This window comes from Berghia stephanieae, chromosome 4, assembly GCF_034508935.2.
Source record: "Berghia stephanieae isolate SIO BIC M18660-M18661 chromosome 4, UCSD_Bste_1.3, whole genome shotgun sequence".
In the NCBI taxonomy this organism is placed as follows: domain Eukaryota; kingdom Metazoa; phylum Mollusca; class Gastropoda; order Nudibranchia; family Aeolidiidae; genus Berghia; species Berghia stephanieae.
In genome coordinates this window covers 88,542,336-88,560,357 of record NC_088363.1, presented here as the reverse complement: position 1 = coordinate 88,560,357, position 18,022 = coordinate 88,542,336, and the positions used below count along the sequence as shown (strand labels likewise).

Here is an 18,022-nt window from a genome sequence, read left to right as displayed (position 1 = left end):
ACTACTACTACTACTACTACTACTACTACTACTACTACTACTATTACTACTACTACTACTACTACTACTACTACTACTATTACTACTACTACTACTACTACTACTACTACTACTACTACTACTATTACTACTACTACTATTACTACTACTTACTACTACTACTATACTACTACTACTACTACGACTACTACTACTACTACTACTACTACTACTACTACTACTACTACTACTACTACTACTACTACTATTACTACTACTACTACTACTATTACTACTACTACTACTACTACCACCACTACTCTATTACTACTACTACTACAACTACTACTACTTTTACTACTACTACAACTACTATTATTCACCAAATTCATTATTTATGCAATTAACAAAACAATGTAGGATGTATTCGCTTTTTGCCATCTCTCATCTCTTAACGTCTTTTTTTTTTCCTGTATTTTTTACTAGTTTGAAAGAATCAATTCAGCTCAAGAGCCACAGACCTGCCAAACAGAAGTAAAGGAATCCAATCCCCTTTTTTCTCCATTTCCTTCTGACACGCCTGTATATTCACATCATACAGACATCTCTGTTGTTCCGGATAGTTATGAGGAATATAACCCGCCTTCACCCGGGACTGGTAACGACGCTGCATCTGAGAAGGAAAATAAAGTGCTAAAAGCCGGTGTACATTCTTTTGATTCAGATGACTTAACCGTGGAATGGAAAACGCAAAAATCGCAGTTGAATCCCCCAGCCAAATTTTCCAAACAGTCAGTCAAAGATAATAGCGAAGAAGACTGGAAGAATGGAAGATCCAATCAGAATCCCCCCTCTCTGCCTGACAGTAAAATTCAGAAATCTACCGTGCCAAAAGACTCATTGCCTGATGTGATTCCTAAATGTGTTAAAGATCACCATGATGATTGTTGTCATCATCGTGTCAGGAGAGAATTAAAGAGATCACATTCACTACCAGCACAACACCTCGATGAGATGAGTCCGTGTTCTCACCTAATAACAGAAAATATCAAACTCGAACAATGCAATGATAACCATGGGAGCAGTTTGTCCTCTTCCTCTGAAAATGATGATGATCTTCATAAAACCAATAGTGTCCCACATTCCAAAGTTGCAGTTTTCTCTAACAAACCTAGCCTAAATTCTATTTCACACATGTCAAAGAAGAAGAGGTATATATTGTCTATGACAAATGATGATGGACTGAATTTGGACTCAAATATAGAGCATTTAGATAAAGGGAGCGAGGTTAGGAGTTATGTTGAGGTCAAAACATCAACTGCTTTACCTCAATGGGATGATTTAAGTCGTAGAGAAATTAAGATACATCATGGTGATCAGAACAGTCCAAAATTTAGAAATGAATTGAAGAAAGAATTCATTTATGAGGAAATCAGAAGTACTAAAGATGATACATCAAAAGGAACAAAGTCGCTTAATGTCATGCCCCCAAAGGCGGTGAAACAAGAGACTGATGGGAATATTGGCAATCAAATTAACTATGATCAAAATCTGAATCATTCAAAATCAAAAAATGATTGTAAAGACAAACCTAAAAGTTCAGAAAACTATCCTCCATTGAACACTGTCGGTGAATCATTGGATGATGTAAAGGATGACAGTGGGAAAATAAGCAATGATGCTAAAGTTATGAGTTCTAGAAATATGAAATGTGATGATAGAGTGGCGCTGTCTGTTTCCAAGGAAAGGTTTCAGTGTAGTACAACATCCTCAAAGAATTTTCTATCTTCATCACCAGTTGTTGTCATGGAAAAAATACCAGACAACCTTGAAGGAAAGCTTTGGAAACATTTAAAAAGTAAGGAAAACTTTTCAACAAAGTTTAACGTACAATCGTCTTCAAAGTCGAAAAGTTCAAAAAAACACCACCATCATTCTCATCACCTTCATCATCGTCATCATGTAGATCACAATATTCAAGTCAAACAGAAACTGTTGTCATCACATATACACAATCCCATTCCTTTGTCCCATTCCTCTTCTAGTAGTAAGTCCTGTAAATCATCACGTAGTGGTCATATGGATACTAATAGTCACTATAAACACAAAAAGATCAAATCACATCAGCCTTTACCCACCTGCATTTCATCTTTACCTGAAAAACTCCCCTCAACCACTACAGATCACAGTGACCGTGGTATGCCACTAGGTAAATCAAAAGCGAAAATGAAAGTCATAGATAGTACTTTACACTCTGAAAAAACTGATAATAGCCTGACAATTACAACTTGTGCTTCAATTTCTTCTTTTTCTTCCTCTGCCAATATCTCAGAATCCAAAACTACTCATTCATTGAAAAGTTCAATACATTCAACAGGCTGTAATGATCCTGAAAATTCCGGTACCATAGAATACACTGACAGCGTTATTTCGATGCCATCTACACCATCCCCAAAACTAATCCCTTCATCAGACTTGCCACAATTAGTCAAGGATACAGGTATGGATGTTAGTCCTTCAAAGATCAAAACAAGGATGCCCAGCACAGGATTTCTATCATCAGACCTGAATTCAGATGATGAGGAAGTCGTATCGAGAGAGAATTCTCCACCATCTAAAAAATCTGATATTGTCAAAAGGATTTACTCTCCATCCAGAAGTCCAAAACAAGGTGGCAATAAGTCTTGCGATACTCATAATTCCCGCAACATTAAAAAACGGTAAGTGGATGATTTTATTTGTTTACTTCTTTTTTTTTGTCAAATCAGCATTATGTCCAATTTCTTTTATGGCCCCGAACTGTCCATTATCTGTGTGTTTGTGTTTGTGAGAATATGTTTTTCTCAGATATCATCTCTGAATAGTATGTATTGTAATGCATAAGAAACTATTCGGTTTCTTAAGCATCACAATAATACATACTACTAATTCAGGGAAGGTATCATTTTATAATGCAATAATCCAATCGTTACTTTTGTAGTTATTTATTATTATGTAAGAGCCAGGGGGTCACATATGTGATTGTGCAGGTGGCAGGTGATATGGACCAAATAATAATAATAGACTCATATAGAGCACACAGTATCCTCAACCATGAGGCTCTTAGCGCTTTACACAAAACAATATAGAAAGTACATTAAAATAAAAAAAGAAATGTTTTCAAGGATTTCTTAAACACAGACAATGATTTGGACTCCCGGATGCTCTGGGGACCAAAATGAGAAAAGGTCCTCGTTCCCACTTTTGTGCAAACATGTGGGATACCCAGATACATTCCTTTTCCACACAGTTGAGGTGCCTTCCATTACCAACTGGCTTTAGACACACTTTTATTTACTCATTATGATATGAAGTAAAGTAAACAATACAAATTCTTTCCCATCACTCTCAACTGTTCAACACGGTACATAATGATGGTTAGTTGATTATTACTATCAACCTAAAAGCAAACATGTATGATTCAATCCTCTCCCATAGTGGGCAGGGAGGTAATAACTGTCTTCTACCCACCTATATCTGTTTTCCAACATGTTTTCTATCGTTGTCTTGGAATGAGATTAATTGGTTTTGTCCAGGCCCTGGCCGGAAACCCTGGCTGGGAGGGAAACAGTCAAATGTTTAGTTAGAGTTTTGGGAAATTATATTTTTTTCCTTGTAAATCATCTCTCTGTTATGTACTGCATTATGTTTCTTTATATTATATATGATTTGTAAAACATTTCAGTGTATTCCTCTTAGTGGAAACCTTTGCTTGTGACTGGATGAGACTTTTAAGTGATCTCAAACTAAGTACATTGACAGTGTGCTCTTGGAGTCTACTCTGTTCCCTTTTTGAACCAATCACCTTTATCTTACTTTCTACTCCAGGCCTTTTAATTGTACATCTAGAACTTTTTACTATCCAATTTTCATCCTTTTTACTGGCGCTGATATAACCTAAATGTGTTGCAAGCGCCGTAAAAACATGGTTCAATCCACAGCCACAACTGACTGATCGATTTAAAAAAATATTTTTTCAAGGATTTAAAAAGAAAAAAAAAAAGTTTAATGTCAAGGTTGTGTGTGGTCTAGTGGTATGACACTCGCTTTCGGATCGGAAGGTCCTGGGTTCGAGCCTCGCACTCGGCGCATAGTTGAGTCCTTGGAGAAGGCTCTTTACTTACATTCTCTTACCATCTGAGGTGTAAAATGAGTACCTGACCGTTAACAGCGTTGTCTCTGTCCAAAAAAAACTATAATTTCGCCTAACAGGCGTCATGTCCTGTCCTACATGTTAAATGTTGCTGTTAGCCGGGGACCCCTTGAAAAGCGCTTTGAGCATGTTTAGTGGATCTTGCGCTAGAATAAAAGCTCAATTAATTAATTAAAAAGGTTAAATATTGTTCCTTTCAATTCTTTCTATTAAGTAAACAATTTTAAAATTAGACTATAAATGTATTTGTAATTACTAGTGGTGTCCGTTTATTAATGCTCTGGTTGTAAGCACAATCCTCCAGGGATTAATGGGAAACCAAATTCTTACAATATAAATGTAATCCTTTATGAGCTCACTCATCAAACTGAACTCTGCTTATAGGGAATGAGATTAGTGGAAGAATTGCGTCCCTTGATTGGAAGTCACAAGCGGAAAAGTTATTAGAGAGAGAACGTCATGTTGGTTGTGCGGCATGAGACACTTCACCGAAAGCGAGGACTAGAGAGACGCATGCGCAAAACCATTTTGACGTTCTCTCTGTAAGGTGACGTCCAATCAAGGGACGCTACTCTTCCGCTAATCTCATTCCCTATAAGTACACTCATTTTTCTAACCAAGTTTTATAAATGTTGAATTAATGATTAAATCAGTAAACACGGTTTCGGGACCTATCAAAATGCTTTGTGGGCGTGAACCAGACCCATTACCCACCACCTATTCCATCATTCTGTTGCATGAAGCATACCCATTCTATTGGAAGGGGGGAGTTGAGAGGAAATCAACAGCCATAAAGTTATGCAATCAAACCATTAGATTTACATTTAATTAGATTATTGGTGAGAACATATTCCGGACATGTGAAGAGAAGTAGAATCTCACATAAATGAGTCTATCCAGATATAGCAATGAATTGCATGCTCCTTCACTCCTCGTTCCAAACTTATGGCATCATAATGTCCTCCCATAATGTGACAGGGAAAACATTGGTTTAACCTAAAATAAAGTAAAAAATATATTTCTGATGACTTTTGCATGGGCCAATGTCAATGCAAATTTCAGACATGCAACCTTGTACTTGCTTTAGTGGAAAGTGAGGGGAAACACATTTTGCCAGATTGGATCTTGGGGACATTGATTTGATTTAGCACAAAAGATCAAAATCTACCTATAGTATGGTTTCAGCACACTTGTCGTCTGATTATAAACCACTGTACTCTGATACAATAAATAGAATATGTAACAATGATTTCTGGGTGGGGATCCTGACCTCCCATAGTGGGCAGGGGGGTACATGCTGTGTCTTCTATTCCCCCCATACCCGCTTTCCAATTATTCCAGTCATTGTCTTGGTATAAGATTACTTAGTTTTGTCCGGACCCTGGCTGGAGTCCTTGGCTGGGAGGGAAACAGTCGAATGTATAGTTATAGTTTTGGGAGATGATATTTTTTTTGCCTTGTAAATCATCTCTCTGTTATGCATTGTATTATGGTTAGTTTACATATTATGTTATATGATTTGTAAACATTTGAGTGTATACCTCTTAGTTGGGACCTGTGCTTGTGTCTGGATGAGACTTTTAGGTGATCTCAGACTAAGTGCTTTGACGGTGTGCTCTTGGAATCTACATATGTTCACTATTTGAACCAATTCCCCTATGTCTTACCTTTTCTTGGTTGCTTTAATTGTAATTGTAGAACTTTTTACTATCCCATTTTCTTCCTTTTTACTGGCGCTGATATGACCTCAATGTGTTTCAAGCGCCATAAAACCCTTAAAAACAAAAACAATAACAATGATTTTATATATCGTATTTGTTCATCAGACAAGATTGAATATTAAGCCTTTCAATTCTTTCCATGAAGTAAATTATTTTTAAGCCATCAGACATCAGCCTTGTCGTGTTCTGTATGTACTACATGATTTCACAAGTTATTTTTGGTGTTAGTGCTACTATGTGGTCTAGTGGTATGACACTCGCTTTCGGATTGGAAGGTCCTGGGTTCGAGCCTCGTGCTCGGCGCATAGTTGAATCCTTGGAAAAGGCTCTTTACTCACATTCTCTCACCGTACTCAGGTGTAAAATGAGTACCTGCCCGTTAACAACGTTGTCTTTGTTCGAAAAATTGTAATATCGCCTAACAGGCGTCATGTCCCGTCCTACATGTTAATGTTGAATGTTGCTGTTGACCAGGGACCCCTTGTAAAGCGCTTTGAGCACATTTAGTGAATATTGCGCTATATAAAGCTCAATCTTTCAATATTTTTTAGTCATACTTTTAAATGAATAATCCCAGGTAAACATTTATCTGTATCCTTAAAAAAAAAAGATCAGAAAACCTGATTTTTACATTTTCATTTTAATCCCCACTCTTTGCATTTAATTTTATTTCAGTAAAACTGCTTCTGATAACAGTTCACAAGAGCATGACGCCATTAGTAAGTCTGTGTCATCGTGTACTGACAAAAGTAAAGGTAAGACCCTAGACTCATAAAATATATAAATACTGTCTTGTTTGCGTCCGTTGAATTTTGTTTTCTATGAACTTTGAGTGATGTCCCATTTTTTTTTTTTTTCTCCTTCATTGTTTTCATTGCTTCATACCAACAAACTTTTTTGGTACTGAAAGCACATAGAAATAGATTATAGTTTATGTCACACTCTTTTTTATCAATTTTTTTTTTCAAACAGAGAGACAATGGGCATGATCTATATTAACTTTCCATGTGCTCGAGGTCATTGGTCACATTGCAAAATGTGCTCAAAGTGACCCACTTAGTGAAAAGTGTTCACAGTACAGCTTTTTAAATATCTAACATCACGATTGGTCATTTCATTAAGCTTGACACGTGGATATTTTTATAATATTTGTAAACAAAGCAGCGTGTTTACATTTGTTAAGAAATATCCAATCGTTGGACAGCAACAAATCATGTGATTGATGACCTGGTTGAGCGAAAACATGAATATAGATCGCTCCCATTAAGTAATAAGTGGTCAACGCTTCTCATGGATTTTTGTAATGTTCAGTCCTGCTTACTTCAAAGTTCATAAATGTGTAGACCTCAAATAATAACAATAATAGTCTCATATTTTACTTTTTTTTAACTCAAATGGGATGCCATGATTTATGTTCTCTGGGACCAAATGTTTCTATTTAACACATGTCATTGAATAAAAATGATTCATATAGAATAAATATAGGAGAAGCCAAAAATTTATAGTTGTACGAATTTTTCTTTCTGGTGTTGATGCATCTTCATGACATTGATTTGTCAGTGAGTACTGATTAGTATTTTGACCTGAAAAGTGAAAATATTTACTTTTATCTTTGGGAATAAAGTCTCTAAAAGTTAAAGGTTACACATAGTTTTGCATGTTGGTTATGATTGTTTGGCAGGCATTACTGGTGAGCATTTTGGTGTATCAACAAACAAATGCACATTTCCTGGCACAAAAAATATCATAGACTTAGACTCTTCTTGCTGTGATAGATTATTTTCCAAGAAAAAAAGATTTCTATAAGATATCTCTCCTTGTCTGTGCCTCACAATACTAAATTCATTTCGTTACCAGACCAAAGGAATCCAAGTTTTTCACTTCTTACAATACATATACCCATTAGATATCTTTTTCGCTCTTTTTTATATATATTTTTTTTAATCAAAAGACATCAATCGTTTTTGTTCATTTGGTATTGGTTTGTTTTGTTGGGTTTTTCTTTTTCACAGATAGCTCAAAAGATCTTGAGAAACAATATGCTGATGCTGTCAGTCATTTGCCTGAACGAAATGCTTCCAGCAAATCAAGTGAATGTGACAAAAAGCCTCATAAAGTCTGTCCTGTTAGAAGGAAACACAAGTCGCCTGTTAATGCTACAAAAAAAGAGCCGACCTCTTCAAAAGCAACAATATTTTCACCAACAGCAGCAGCATCCTCATCTCTTTCCCCTCATTCAACCTCAAACACTGATAGTTCCAGTTTGAAGACAGTTGATTCTCCCAGTGTAAAAGTAGATTCATTAAAATCTACTCACGATGTGAAATTATCAAAATCCACACGTGATGAAAAATCATCCAAATCTGAACAAGTTGAAAAATCATCAAATTCAGCACAAGATACAAAATCATCAAAATCTATAAATGTTGTCAAATCATCAAAATCTACATGTGATGGCAAATGCAGATCAAAACATTCCCAACATCCTCATCTTGATACCTCACAAGTTCACTCTAATCAAAATTCTCGCCATGTGAATGAAAATACAAAAGAATCTGTTGAAAGCAAAGGAAATGATTCCACTTTCACATCTAAATCTGAAAATCAAAATTGTAGAAAACACAGTTCGACAAAAAGAAGAATTGCTGAATCTAATGACACCAAGTCCCTGGCAAAATCAAAATCATCAAAGCCAGGTCCAGCAACTGTGGATATTGACTCTTCTATTTTATTAACCAATAAAACACTGCCTTCCCCCTGGAAAGCAAAAGAGGTAAAAGTGTCCTTGAATCAGCCAGCAAGTCAATCTACAATGCCTACTTCCGAACATTCATCAAAACAGTCAATGGACGTCTCATCACAACAACAACCTGCACCGAAAAATAGCAAGAAACAATTACAAAATATTAAGGGAGCTTCATCATCAAAATCATCAGTATCATCATCATCAACGACATCATCATTATCATCATCAGGTGTATCAAAGCAGTCTTCAGTCAAGAAAAATAGAAAGCTGAAAAGATCAAGACCTGTTGGGGATGACTCACATGCATCAGCTTCAAAAAATAGCAAAACGTCCATCCCATATTTACAAATGAAACGACTTCGTCTTGGTAACTTATCTGAATCATCATCTGATTCTTCATCCTCGTCATCATCATCTTCACCAACTTCACCTTCTTCGGTGCTATTTTCTGCAAATTTTCCACCAAATAAATCAAAAATTATTGGTATTGACAGTACATCAAAAGCTAAAAAAGGGATTTCTAAATCTGTAAGCCCTTCTAAAGATGAAACTCAAAAAAGTGTTTCTAAATCTGTAAGCCCTTCTGAAGATGAAACTCAAAAAAATGTGTCTAAATCTGTAAGCCCTTCTAAAGCTAAAACTCAAAAAAATGTTTCTAAATCTGTAAGCCCTTCTAAAGATGAAACTCAAAAAAGTGTTTCTAAATCTGTAAGCCCTTCTAAAGCTAAAACTCAAAAAAATGTGTCTAAATCTGTAAGCCCTTCTAAAGATAAAACTCATATCATGCCTCATACAAATGATTCAAAATCGTCTCTTACATCTGAAAACACAAATCTGTTACCAAGGATATGTACTCTTAAGCTGCACAACATTGGAGATTCCACCAAACAGCCAAATTTAAACGATAATAATAATGTCAACAAACCTTCATCAAACACTCACTCACCATCCAAGAAGATTGCGACAACTGCTGGACCCAAATCTACAGAAAAGAAACATCAGGAATTGTTTTCAATGGCTCTGGAAGCATCAAGATCAGGTACTGCTTTAAATCAAATTTTGAGCAAATTGAACCAATGTGTTAAATCAATCTTTATTATTTTTGAAATCCCCAACCTCATTTATTAAATTGGATATTTTTTTCTTCTTAATTAGTTATGGTTTTGTAATGACACAAACAGTCAGAAGATATTGTTTGCTACTTTTTAATTTTGAGAAGTGTGTATTGCAGTGTCCACTTTATCTAAAATTCCCTGTGTATCTGGGACCCAATAAAGAAAAGTGAGATAATATAGTTATAGCAAGGTTCAAATCATATTTCAGGTTAAATTTTCTCAAATCCATTGAACCTTTTAATTACAATAATAATTATAAATAATGTATAGGCTATGTGGTCTAGTGGTATGACACTCGCTTTCGGATCGGAAGGTCCTGGGTTCGACCCTCGCGCTCGGCGCATAGTTGAGTGCTTGGAAAAGGCTTTTTACTCACATTCTCTCACCGTACTCAGGTGTAAAATGAGTACCGGTCGTTAACAGCGATGTCTTTGTCCGAAAAATTGTAATATCGCCTAACAGGCGCCATGTCCCGTCCTACATGTTAAATGTTGCTGTTGACCAGGGACCCCTGTAAAGCACTTTGAGCACATTTAGTGGATATTGCCCTATATAAAGCTCAATTTTAATTTTTTTTTATAGCACTTGTGTAACTCATAACCATGACTTGGTCATGCTCTATGCATTTCACAGTTACGAGAATGACAATCTAAAATATCAGACTAGTTGTTCAATTCTTGTCAAACCAAAGAGGTTTTTATGGCGCAAGGCTTAATTGAAGAATCATGCTGAATACATTTTTTTTTTAAAAATTATTTTGAGTTGCTTAATTTTATGATGACTTTGTTTTACCCATTTTCAGATCGCGCAAAAGAGAAAAAGGTACCAAAACCCTTGGATAAACCACAGTTGTCTCAGCCTTCAAAAAATGGGTTGAAAAAAGAAGATGCCATATCCAAGAAACGAGTCGTTCAAAGGCAGGCTTCCACCCCTGTAAAGAAAACAAAAGATGTGGATGGTAGTAAATTGACTAGGCAGTCAAGTAAGATGCCTCAACAACCTCCTTCCACTCCTCCAATGGAGACCAGAAGAGGAAGATCCCCCTCTCCTCTGAAAGCAGGTTTGGGCTAATTTTTTGGGATCATAGAATTGTTTGTCGGAATGTTATATGGGCTGGATGAATTCTCTAACAATCTGGATTACAAATCATGACAATAAGAATATTTTTATGGTCTTGTTGATATATTTATGTAAATTTGTTTTCATTCATTAATTAGCATTTGGATTACGGTTTTGATTGCCAAGATTAAAACATACAGACCGTTAAATTTGTATGAGGAAGTCTAAGACAAAGGCCTTACACTAATCAGATATTTTTTATGAGCACAGTCATGTCTGTAATTTAGAAACTTGTGCAAACTGTTCAATTCAAGTGGGGACAGATTTATTACTACAAATTTGTATTCCAGGAAATGGAAATTCTTGATTTTAGACTTTAACACCAATTTGGGAACAGCTTAGTATCAAATATATAACATTACTTCCGTAATACAAAATCTCAGTTTCAACACCATCCATCTCTGATCAGGATCCTCATTCCCATCACCTGTTGAACTCGAAAAGACGACGGATTTGAGGCAGGGTCAACAGATGTCACTCAACACAAGCAATCATTGTCTAGTGCCTTTTAGACACTTGATTCACTCTGGCTTCTCTTCTTTTTTTTTTTTTCTTTTTTTTTTGCTTAACTCTCTCCTTACCAGCTATTTTTAGTATTCCCCAAAAAAATCCACACCCACCCAACACAAAAATAGACTTTTTTTACTCAAACAAAAAAGTATCAAGTGAGCTCTACAACATTGTTTAGTATTTATAGCTATAATCAAAGCATTTCTTTAAATTTTGTGATGTACAAGAGAAATCAGAATGAGAAAATTGTAAGTTACATCGTAAGGAATATGACGATTTTCCTGTGGGTGGTAAGGAATGGGTTAATACATTCTGATGTATGCAGTTGAGGTGAGAATACATTTATGACAGGAACATAGCTTTTAGAAATAAACAATTTTGGACTGAATTGTTTAATATGATTTGATCCTTTTTTATTTTCTCATAATATCTCAGGTAAAAAGATGACGAGAGTAAGAAAAGCCAAGAAAAAGACATCCACGTTGTCTTTAGACTGTGATGAGGATGATGCTGTCTTTGATAGCATGATTGAGGAGGAGCACATTGAGAGTGATTGGGATTTGGAGGACGGGGTGGAGTATTGTAATGAGCCATGCGGGGCCAAAAAGTGTTCAAATCCTGTGGGACCCAAAGTGGATTGGGTAAGTTTGTTAGTTGGTTGATGAAAAGGAGACTATCCAGCCTGTAGCTAATGGATTCTGTTTTAAGACTTGTTGTAAACTTTAAGGGTTGAATAGTCCTTAATTAATTCATAAAAATGAATGTTTTTAACCCTAAATCCTCGGAAAATTGCAAAAGGTCATTCTCTCCCTCGCATTCTCTCTCTCTCTCTCTCTCTCTCTCTCTCTCTCTCTCTCTCTCTCTCTCTCTCTCTCTTTCTCTCTCTCTCTCTCTCTCTCTCTCTCTCTCTCTCTCTCTCTCTCTCTCTCTCTCTCTTTCTATCTATCTATCTATCTTCACCCCCCCCCCCCCAAACACACAAACACACACATTTTTCATAAATTATTTTTCAATGTTTAGATATTTTTGAAAAATATCAATTTTATATCAAACTCTTACACACTTTGGCAGGTAATGTGTGACGGATGCGAAGGTTGGTTCCACATTGTCTGCGTCAACACCACTCTGAAAGAGATTGCTGATAACGGGGACCAATTCCAATGTGGCTTTTGCTGAAGTCTTCTGGGGCAGCCATTCATCTAAGCAAAGCTCCTTGTATACTGAGTAGGCAGATCGTGAACAAGTAGTATTAACTCCTTCTTCGAGATTCTGATGCTCAATATATCACAGACTCAGTCTTTCGTACAAGCTGCCAGCAGTTATCTCTTTTTTCTCTTTCTTTGTGACTTCCAAAGTATTACCCAAGAAATGTGGTATTTTGACTTAAACATCTTTGTATTCTATTATATATATGTATATATTAAATTCTAATCTGTTATATTTTGGTCTATAGATTTTTCACTATTGAATGATTTTATCATCCTGATTTGTCTCAATCATGAATTAAAGTTTTGTAACTTGTTCACACTTTTCTTTTGGATTGCTATCCTCCACCACCTAGAACATCTGATTTATCTGACATAATACCCCATATGTAGGAAGGGGGTTTTAAGCACTGACGAGAGCCGCTGTTGATCAAGAAAGAAAAGATAATACAATTATGATTTGTAAACATTTGAGTGTGTGTTCCTCTTAGTGGGGACCTGTGCTTATATCAGGATGAGACATTTAGGTGATCTCAAACTAAATACTGATAGTGTTCTTTTGGAATCTACATCTGTTCCCTATTTGAACTAATTCCCCTTTGTCTTCCTTTTTCTTAGATACTTTATTTGTAATTCTAGAACTTTTTACTATCCCATTTTCTTCCTTTTGACTGGCGCTGATATGGCCTAAATGTGTTTGCAAGCGTCGTAAAACCCTTTTTTTAAAAAAAATTGGTTTAGTTTTCTTTGTTTTTTGGGGTTTTTTTTTTTTTTGGGGGGGGGGTTTCTTAATTTGTTTTGATATTGTTGTTTTTGATGAATACTTTTCTATGCCATAATGGTTATAATTTTTATTTTTATCACTCAATGGCTTCAAACTGAACAAGATAGATATTTCCTGTGCCAGTATTTTTGATCATTCAACAGGCCTGTAAATCTTCCGACAATTGTCGGAATTCCAACAGTACGATTTTGCTCTATAAATTCTGACATTTAAAAAAAAAAATTTAATTTAAAAAAAAAAAAAGATTTTAAAAACAAAACGTAACGTCAAAAGACAGAACCAACTAAAAATAAAATAAAAGTTTTATGGGTTCTCGAGTCGTGGATCACACGATCACACACAACATAGTCAGTAATCAACTAACACACATAGCGTGTTGGGGACCAGGCCGTTTCTTTCTATTTTTCTACCGACACACACACACACGTCTTTTTTCAGTTCAGTTCATTATCTCTATCCGGTTGAAAGTGAACCAGAAAAATATGAATGCGAAATAAATATTTTTCTTCAAATGAAAAGGTGAATGAATGCTTATATCGGAAGTTTTCGCTCCTTTGGCCTACGACCGATTCTCTTTTCCTCTATTCTCGCACGACCGTAGTTTTTCAGTTATTTATGAATTCAATTATTCTTCCTATTCAATATGCCTGAAGTATTTTTAGATCACAGTTGCGAAAAATATGACATGGTTTGACTAATCAATTGATGTGTCATATCTGGGTTGTGTTGTTAATCCACTTTTTTGGTTTGGTTGGTCTATTTTCACATCCTCGAAAAGTTCAGACAATTTTTTCATCAGCCATTTACAGGCCTGATTCAAGCAAGTGTTGACATCAAAGCATGAATTATATAAATATTTTTATCCTATATCTGTTTGTTTTTTAAAAAAATATATATTTATATATTTACACTTGCCAGATAAGAAAACATAAAAGTATTATTTTAAAAAGTCCTGTCACTTATTTTCTACGCATAACCCAAGCCATATTCTAAAAGTGTGTCATTAATTAAATGTTGTGATATGATTTTATATTTTGTATGTTATATGTTTAGAATGCTGGTTTAAAATGAAGGATAAACATTGAAAGAACACACATACATACATACGAACACAGTTACATATATTATACATACATATATATGCATTTCTCGGTAAATGATTGGAATTCCTGTGACGTGCATTGGGATCCTGGGTGGGGTTCCTGACCTCCCATAGTGGGCAGGGAGGCACTTACTGTGTCTTCTATTCCCCTTTATCTTCTTTCCAACATGCTTTCTGTCTTTGTCTTTGGATGAAATTACTTGGTTTTGTCCTGGCCTGCTGGGTGGGGTTCCCTACCTCCACAGTGGGCAGGGAGGTACTTACCGTGTCTTCTATCCCCTTATATCTGTTTTCCAACTTGCTTTCTGTCTTTGTCTTGGTGTGAGATTGCTCGGTTTTGTCCCGACCCTGGCCGGAGTCCTTGACTGGGAGGGAAACAGTAAAATGCATAGTTATTGTTTTGGGAGATGATATTTTTTTTCCTTGTAAATCATCTCTCTGTTATGTGTTATTATATTTGTTATTTTTAATGTATAATGCAAGCATTTGAGTGTATTCCTCTTTGTTGGATTTTGTGCTTGTGTCTGGATGAGACTTATAGGTGATCTCAAACTAAGTGCATTGGTGGTGTGCTCTTGGAATCTACATCTGATCCCTATTTGTTCCCGGTTCCCCTATGTCTTACTTTTTCTTGGGTGCTTTAATTGTAATTCTATAACTTTTTACTATCCCATTTTCTTCCTTTTTACTGGCGCTGATATGACCTTAATATGCTGCAAGCGCCGTAAAACTTTTAAAAATAAAAACAAACAAAACAAGATTGTGTATTTACTAATATATGATAGTGTTTTCCAATGCGATGGAGTATTATGCCTTCCTCTATCGATAATGTATCACGGAAATTGTAGACTGGTAGATGGGAGGGCTGCTTTATCATTGGGCCAACCATTTCGGATAACCGTCAGAGATTGTGGTGTGCTGTACAGTGAAGTGTCATCTTTTACTTTCTCTATCATTTCGGTCGGTATGGCTTAGCTGATTTGTCGACATGATGCCTCGTTTTCGTCTTCGCTATTGGCATTGTGCTCACACTATTATGTCATGACGATCGACCCAATCAGCAAATTCTTCACCGCACTCGTGCAAACTTGCCCGGACAAACTTGCCCGGAAGCTTCGTCACAACACACCGTTCAACTAGATGCTCTGCAGTTTCAGGTTATTGGCTATCGTTACTTGGCAATCCGTTGCTAGACAATCTACTATCACTTGTTGTGATCCTTGGATCGAAGTGAAATCGAAGTCGTATCTACCAGCCCTCATTAGTAATTTCTGTAGTCTCAAAGGTGCTTGGTTGAGGGGTTTATTGAGGATGTTTGCAAGCGGCGTATGGTCATTTCTTACATTATATTAACTTTGCGCCCGAACGCTCGAAGTAGGCCCTGCACTACATCTAGTATTTCTTTTTCTATTTGCGCCCATCGTTTCACTGCCTCTGTCAGGCTACGTGATGCATTTTCGATACGTTTTCCTTCCTGCATAATAAGAACCATTCCAATAGCATTTTGCTGATGGCGAATTGAAATTGTAACGACTTGTGTATTCTTTTAAACGTATCTGTCTTTAAGTTTCTTTAGATTTTTGTCACGGTCTTAATCTGCTTCTTCTCTCGTCTTATCCACGTCTTGCAACAAACAATATCATCATGGGCTACATTTATGCAGCCATCCTGGTTTTCCATAGCCTGTGCGAGATGGGTTTTTTAAAAAAAATATTTCACTGGAGACTTTAAAACCGAAAGGGAGCCTGGTCTACCGAACTGGGAAACAAAAGACGTTATCACTATTATCAATTTACTGGATTGTAAGGGACGTATTGATAAAAGTACTGGGAACTAGATAACTGTCGTGTTTTGGAAAAGTCTCGTATTTTTAAAAAATTGGTCAAAAACACGTCCTTCAAATATAGATCGTTCCTGACCTCCCACAGTGGGAAGGGGGGTACTTACTGCGTCTTTTATCCCGCTCTATCTATCTGTTTTCCAACTTGCTTTCTTTATTTGTCTTGGAATGAGATTACTTGGTTTTGGCCAGATGCCCTGGCTGGGAGGGAGACAGTCAAAGAGTTTTGGGAGGTGATATTTTTTTCCTTATAAATCATCTCTCTTATGCACTATTGTTTTGTTTACATATTAATATTATATATAAGTTGTAAACATTTGAGTGTATCCCTCTTAGTTGGGGCCTGTGCTTGTGTCTGGATAAGGCTTTTAGTGATCTCAAACTTAGTGTTTCGATAGTGTGCTATTGGAATCTACACCTGCTTCTTATTTGAACCAATTCCCCTTTGTCTTGCCTTTTCTTGGGTGCTTTAATTGTAATTCTAGAACTTTTTACTATCCCATTTTCTTCCTGTTTATTGGCGCTGATTGACCTTAACGGGTTGCAAGTGCCGTAAAACCATTAAAAACAAAACAAAAACAAAACAAATATCGATCGATTTAAATCACCCTCATTTAGGCAAAATTTCTCAAACCTGATCGAGGTCTCAGGTTTACCTAAGAGGTTTATTCTTTCCAAGATGAGGGTCATTTAAATGGAGGACGAATTTTCTGGACTAGCGTTTGAATACGTTCGGTCAAAGTTGGATCCAACTCCATATTTATATGACATTAATGGGGACAAGGCACAAGACTAATTATACCTTTAACTCTCTCCTTACCAGCTATTTTCAGAATTTTACCCGAAACTTCACACTCACCCAACACAAAAGCAGATTTTTTCAAACAGAATAGTAACGAGTATATTCTATATTTTGCTCAGAAAAATGACCCCTGCAACACAATGTCGAGTTTTTTATGGCTATAAATAACTATAACAAAATGAAATCAGAATCAGAAAAGTGTTGGTTACGTCGTAACGAATGTGACGATTTCCCTATGGGTGGTAAGGAGAGGGTTTAATCACTTTGAAATCATGCTTTATCTTACGATTATTACATGCCAACGAACTGGTATGCATGTCCCCTACAGAGTCTTGGCTCGTCGTTTGGTAGAAACCGAATTTTATCGAGTTAAGTGATATAACCTTAGGAGTATTAGCAAGGTATTCAGTATTCGTAATAAATTGCTTTTAAATGTTGCACGGTGCCCGGGAAGCATAATATTGTCTTTCACAGTAGGGCGTTTATAGTTCCGGGCTGTATATTATTACAACCCGTTGACATTTTCGGGACGCTTTACTATTGGGCAGTTTCGTTTATGCAACGTTTTTCCCCTCAGGAACATTTTTTTTTTACATTGATATAGATAAGCTAATATGTTTAAATGAATAATAAACAAATTAATTTGCACATGCACTTTCTGTAAACGCATTGATTATGAGGAAGACCGAACAAGATGCAATAATACAATATTTTAGTTTTAGAAACTTCCAGGGAAGTGCGAACGGAAGGGTAAAAAGGCGGAGACAAATTTGCATATGCCCGGTGCGAAGGGTGAGAGGGTTTTTAATATTGGGGGGGGGGGGGGTGTCATTGAATGAATAATTTTTTTTTATTTTTTAATTACCTTTATTCATCCCATAGGGGAAATTTGTCTCTTGGGTCTATT

The 18,022-nt window shown here is 36.2% G+C and overlaps 1 protein-coding gene across 4 annotated transcripts in view; it reads left to right on the top strand.

Moving 5' to 3' along the window:
- LOC144971515 (uncharacterized) overlaps positions 1 to 13,614 on the top strand; it is a 35,735-nt gene extending 22,121 nt beyond the window's left edge. For 2 of the 4 annotated variants that reach the window (XM_078912498.1, XM_078912496.1), the window contains exons 5-11: positions 466 to 1,837; positions 2,357 to 2,699; positions 6,568 to 6,647; positions 7,905 to 9,677; positions 10,556 to 10,813; positions 11,818 to 12,023; positions 12,454 to 13,614. In XM_078912498.1, the coding sequence (XP_078768624.1) occupies positions 466 to 1,837; positions 2,357 to 2,699; positions 6,568 to 6,647; positions 7,905 to 9,677; positions 10,556 to 10,813; positions 11,818 to 12,023; positions 12,454 to 12,558 (4,137 nt within the window). In that variant the 3' untranslated portion in view covers positions 12,559 to 13,614. Of the gene's footprint in view, positions 1 to 465; positions 2,700 to 6,567; positions 6,648 to 7,904; positions 9,678 to 10,555; positions 10,814 to 11,817; positions 12,024 to 12,453 lie in introns of all 4 variants that reach the window. The other 2 variants (XM_078912495.1, XM_078912494.1) reach the window with 1 other exon arrangement.
- The last annotated feature ends 4,408 nt before the right edge of the window (positions 13,615 to 18,022 follow it).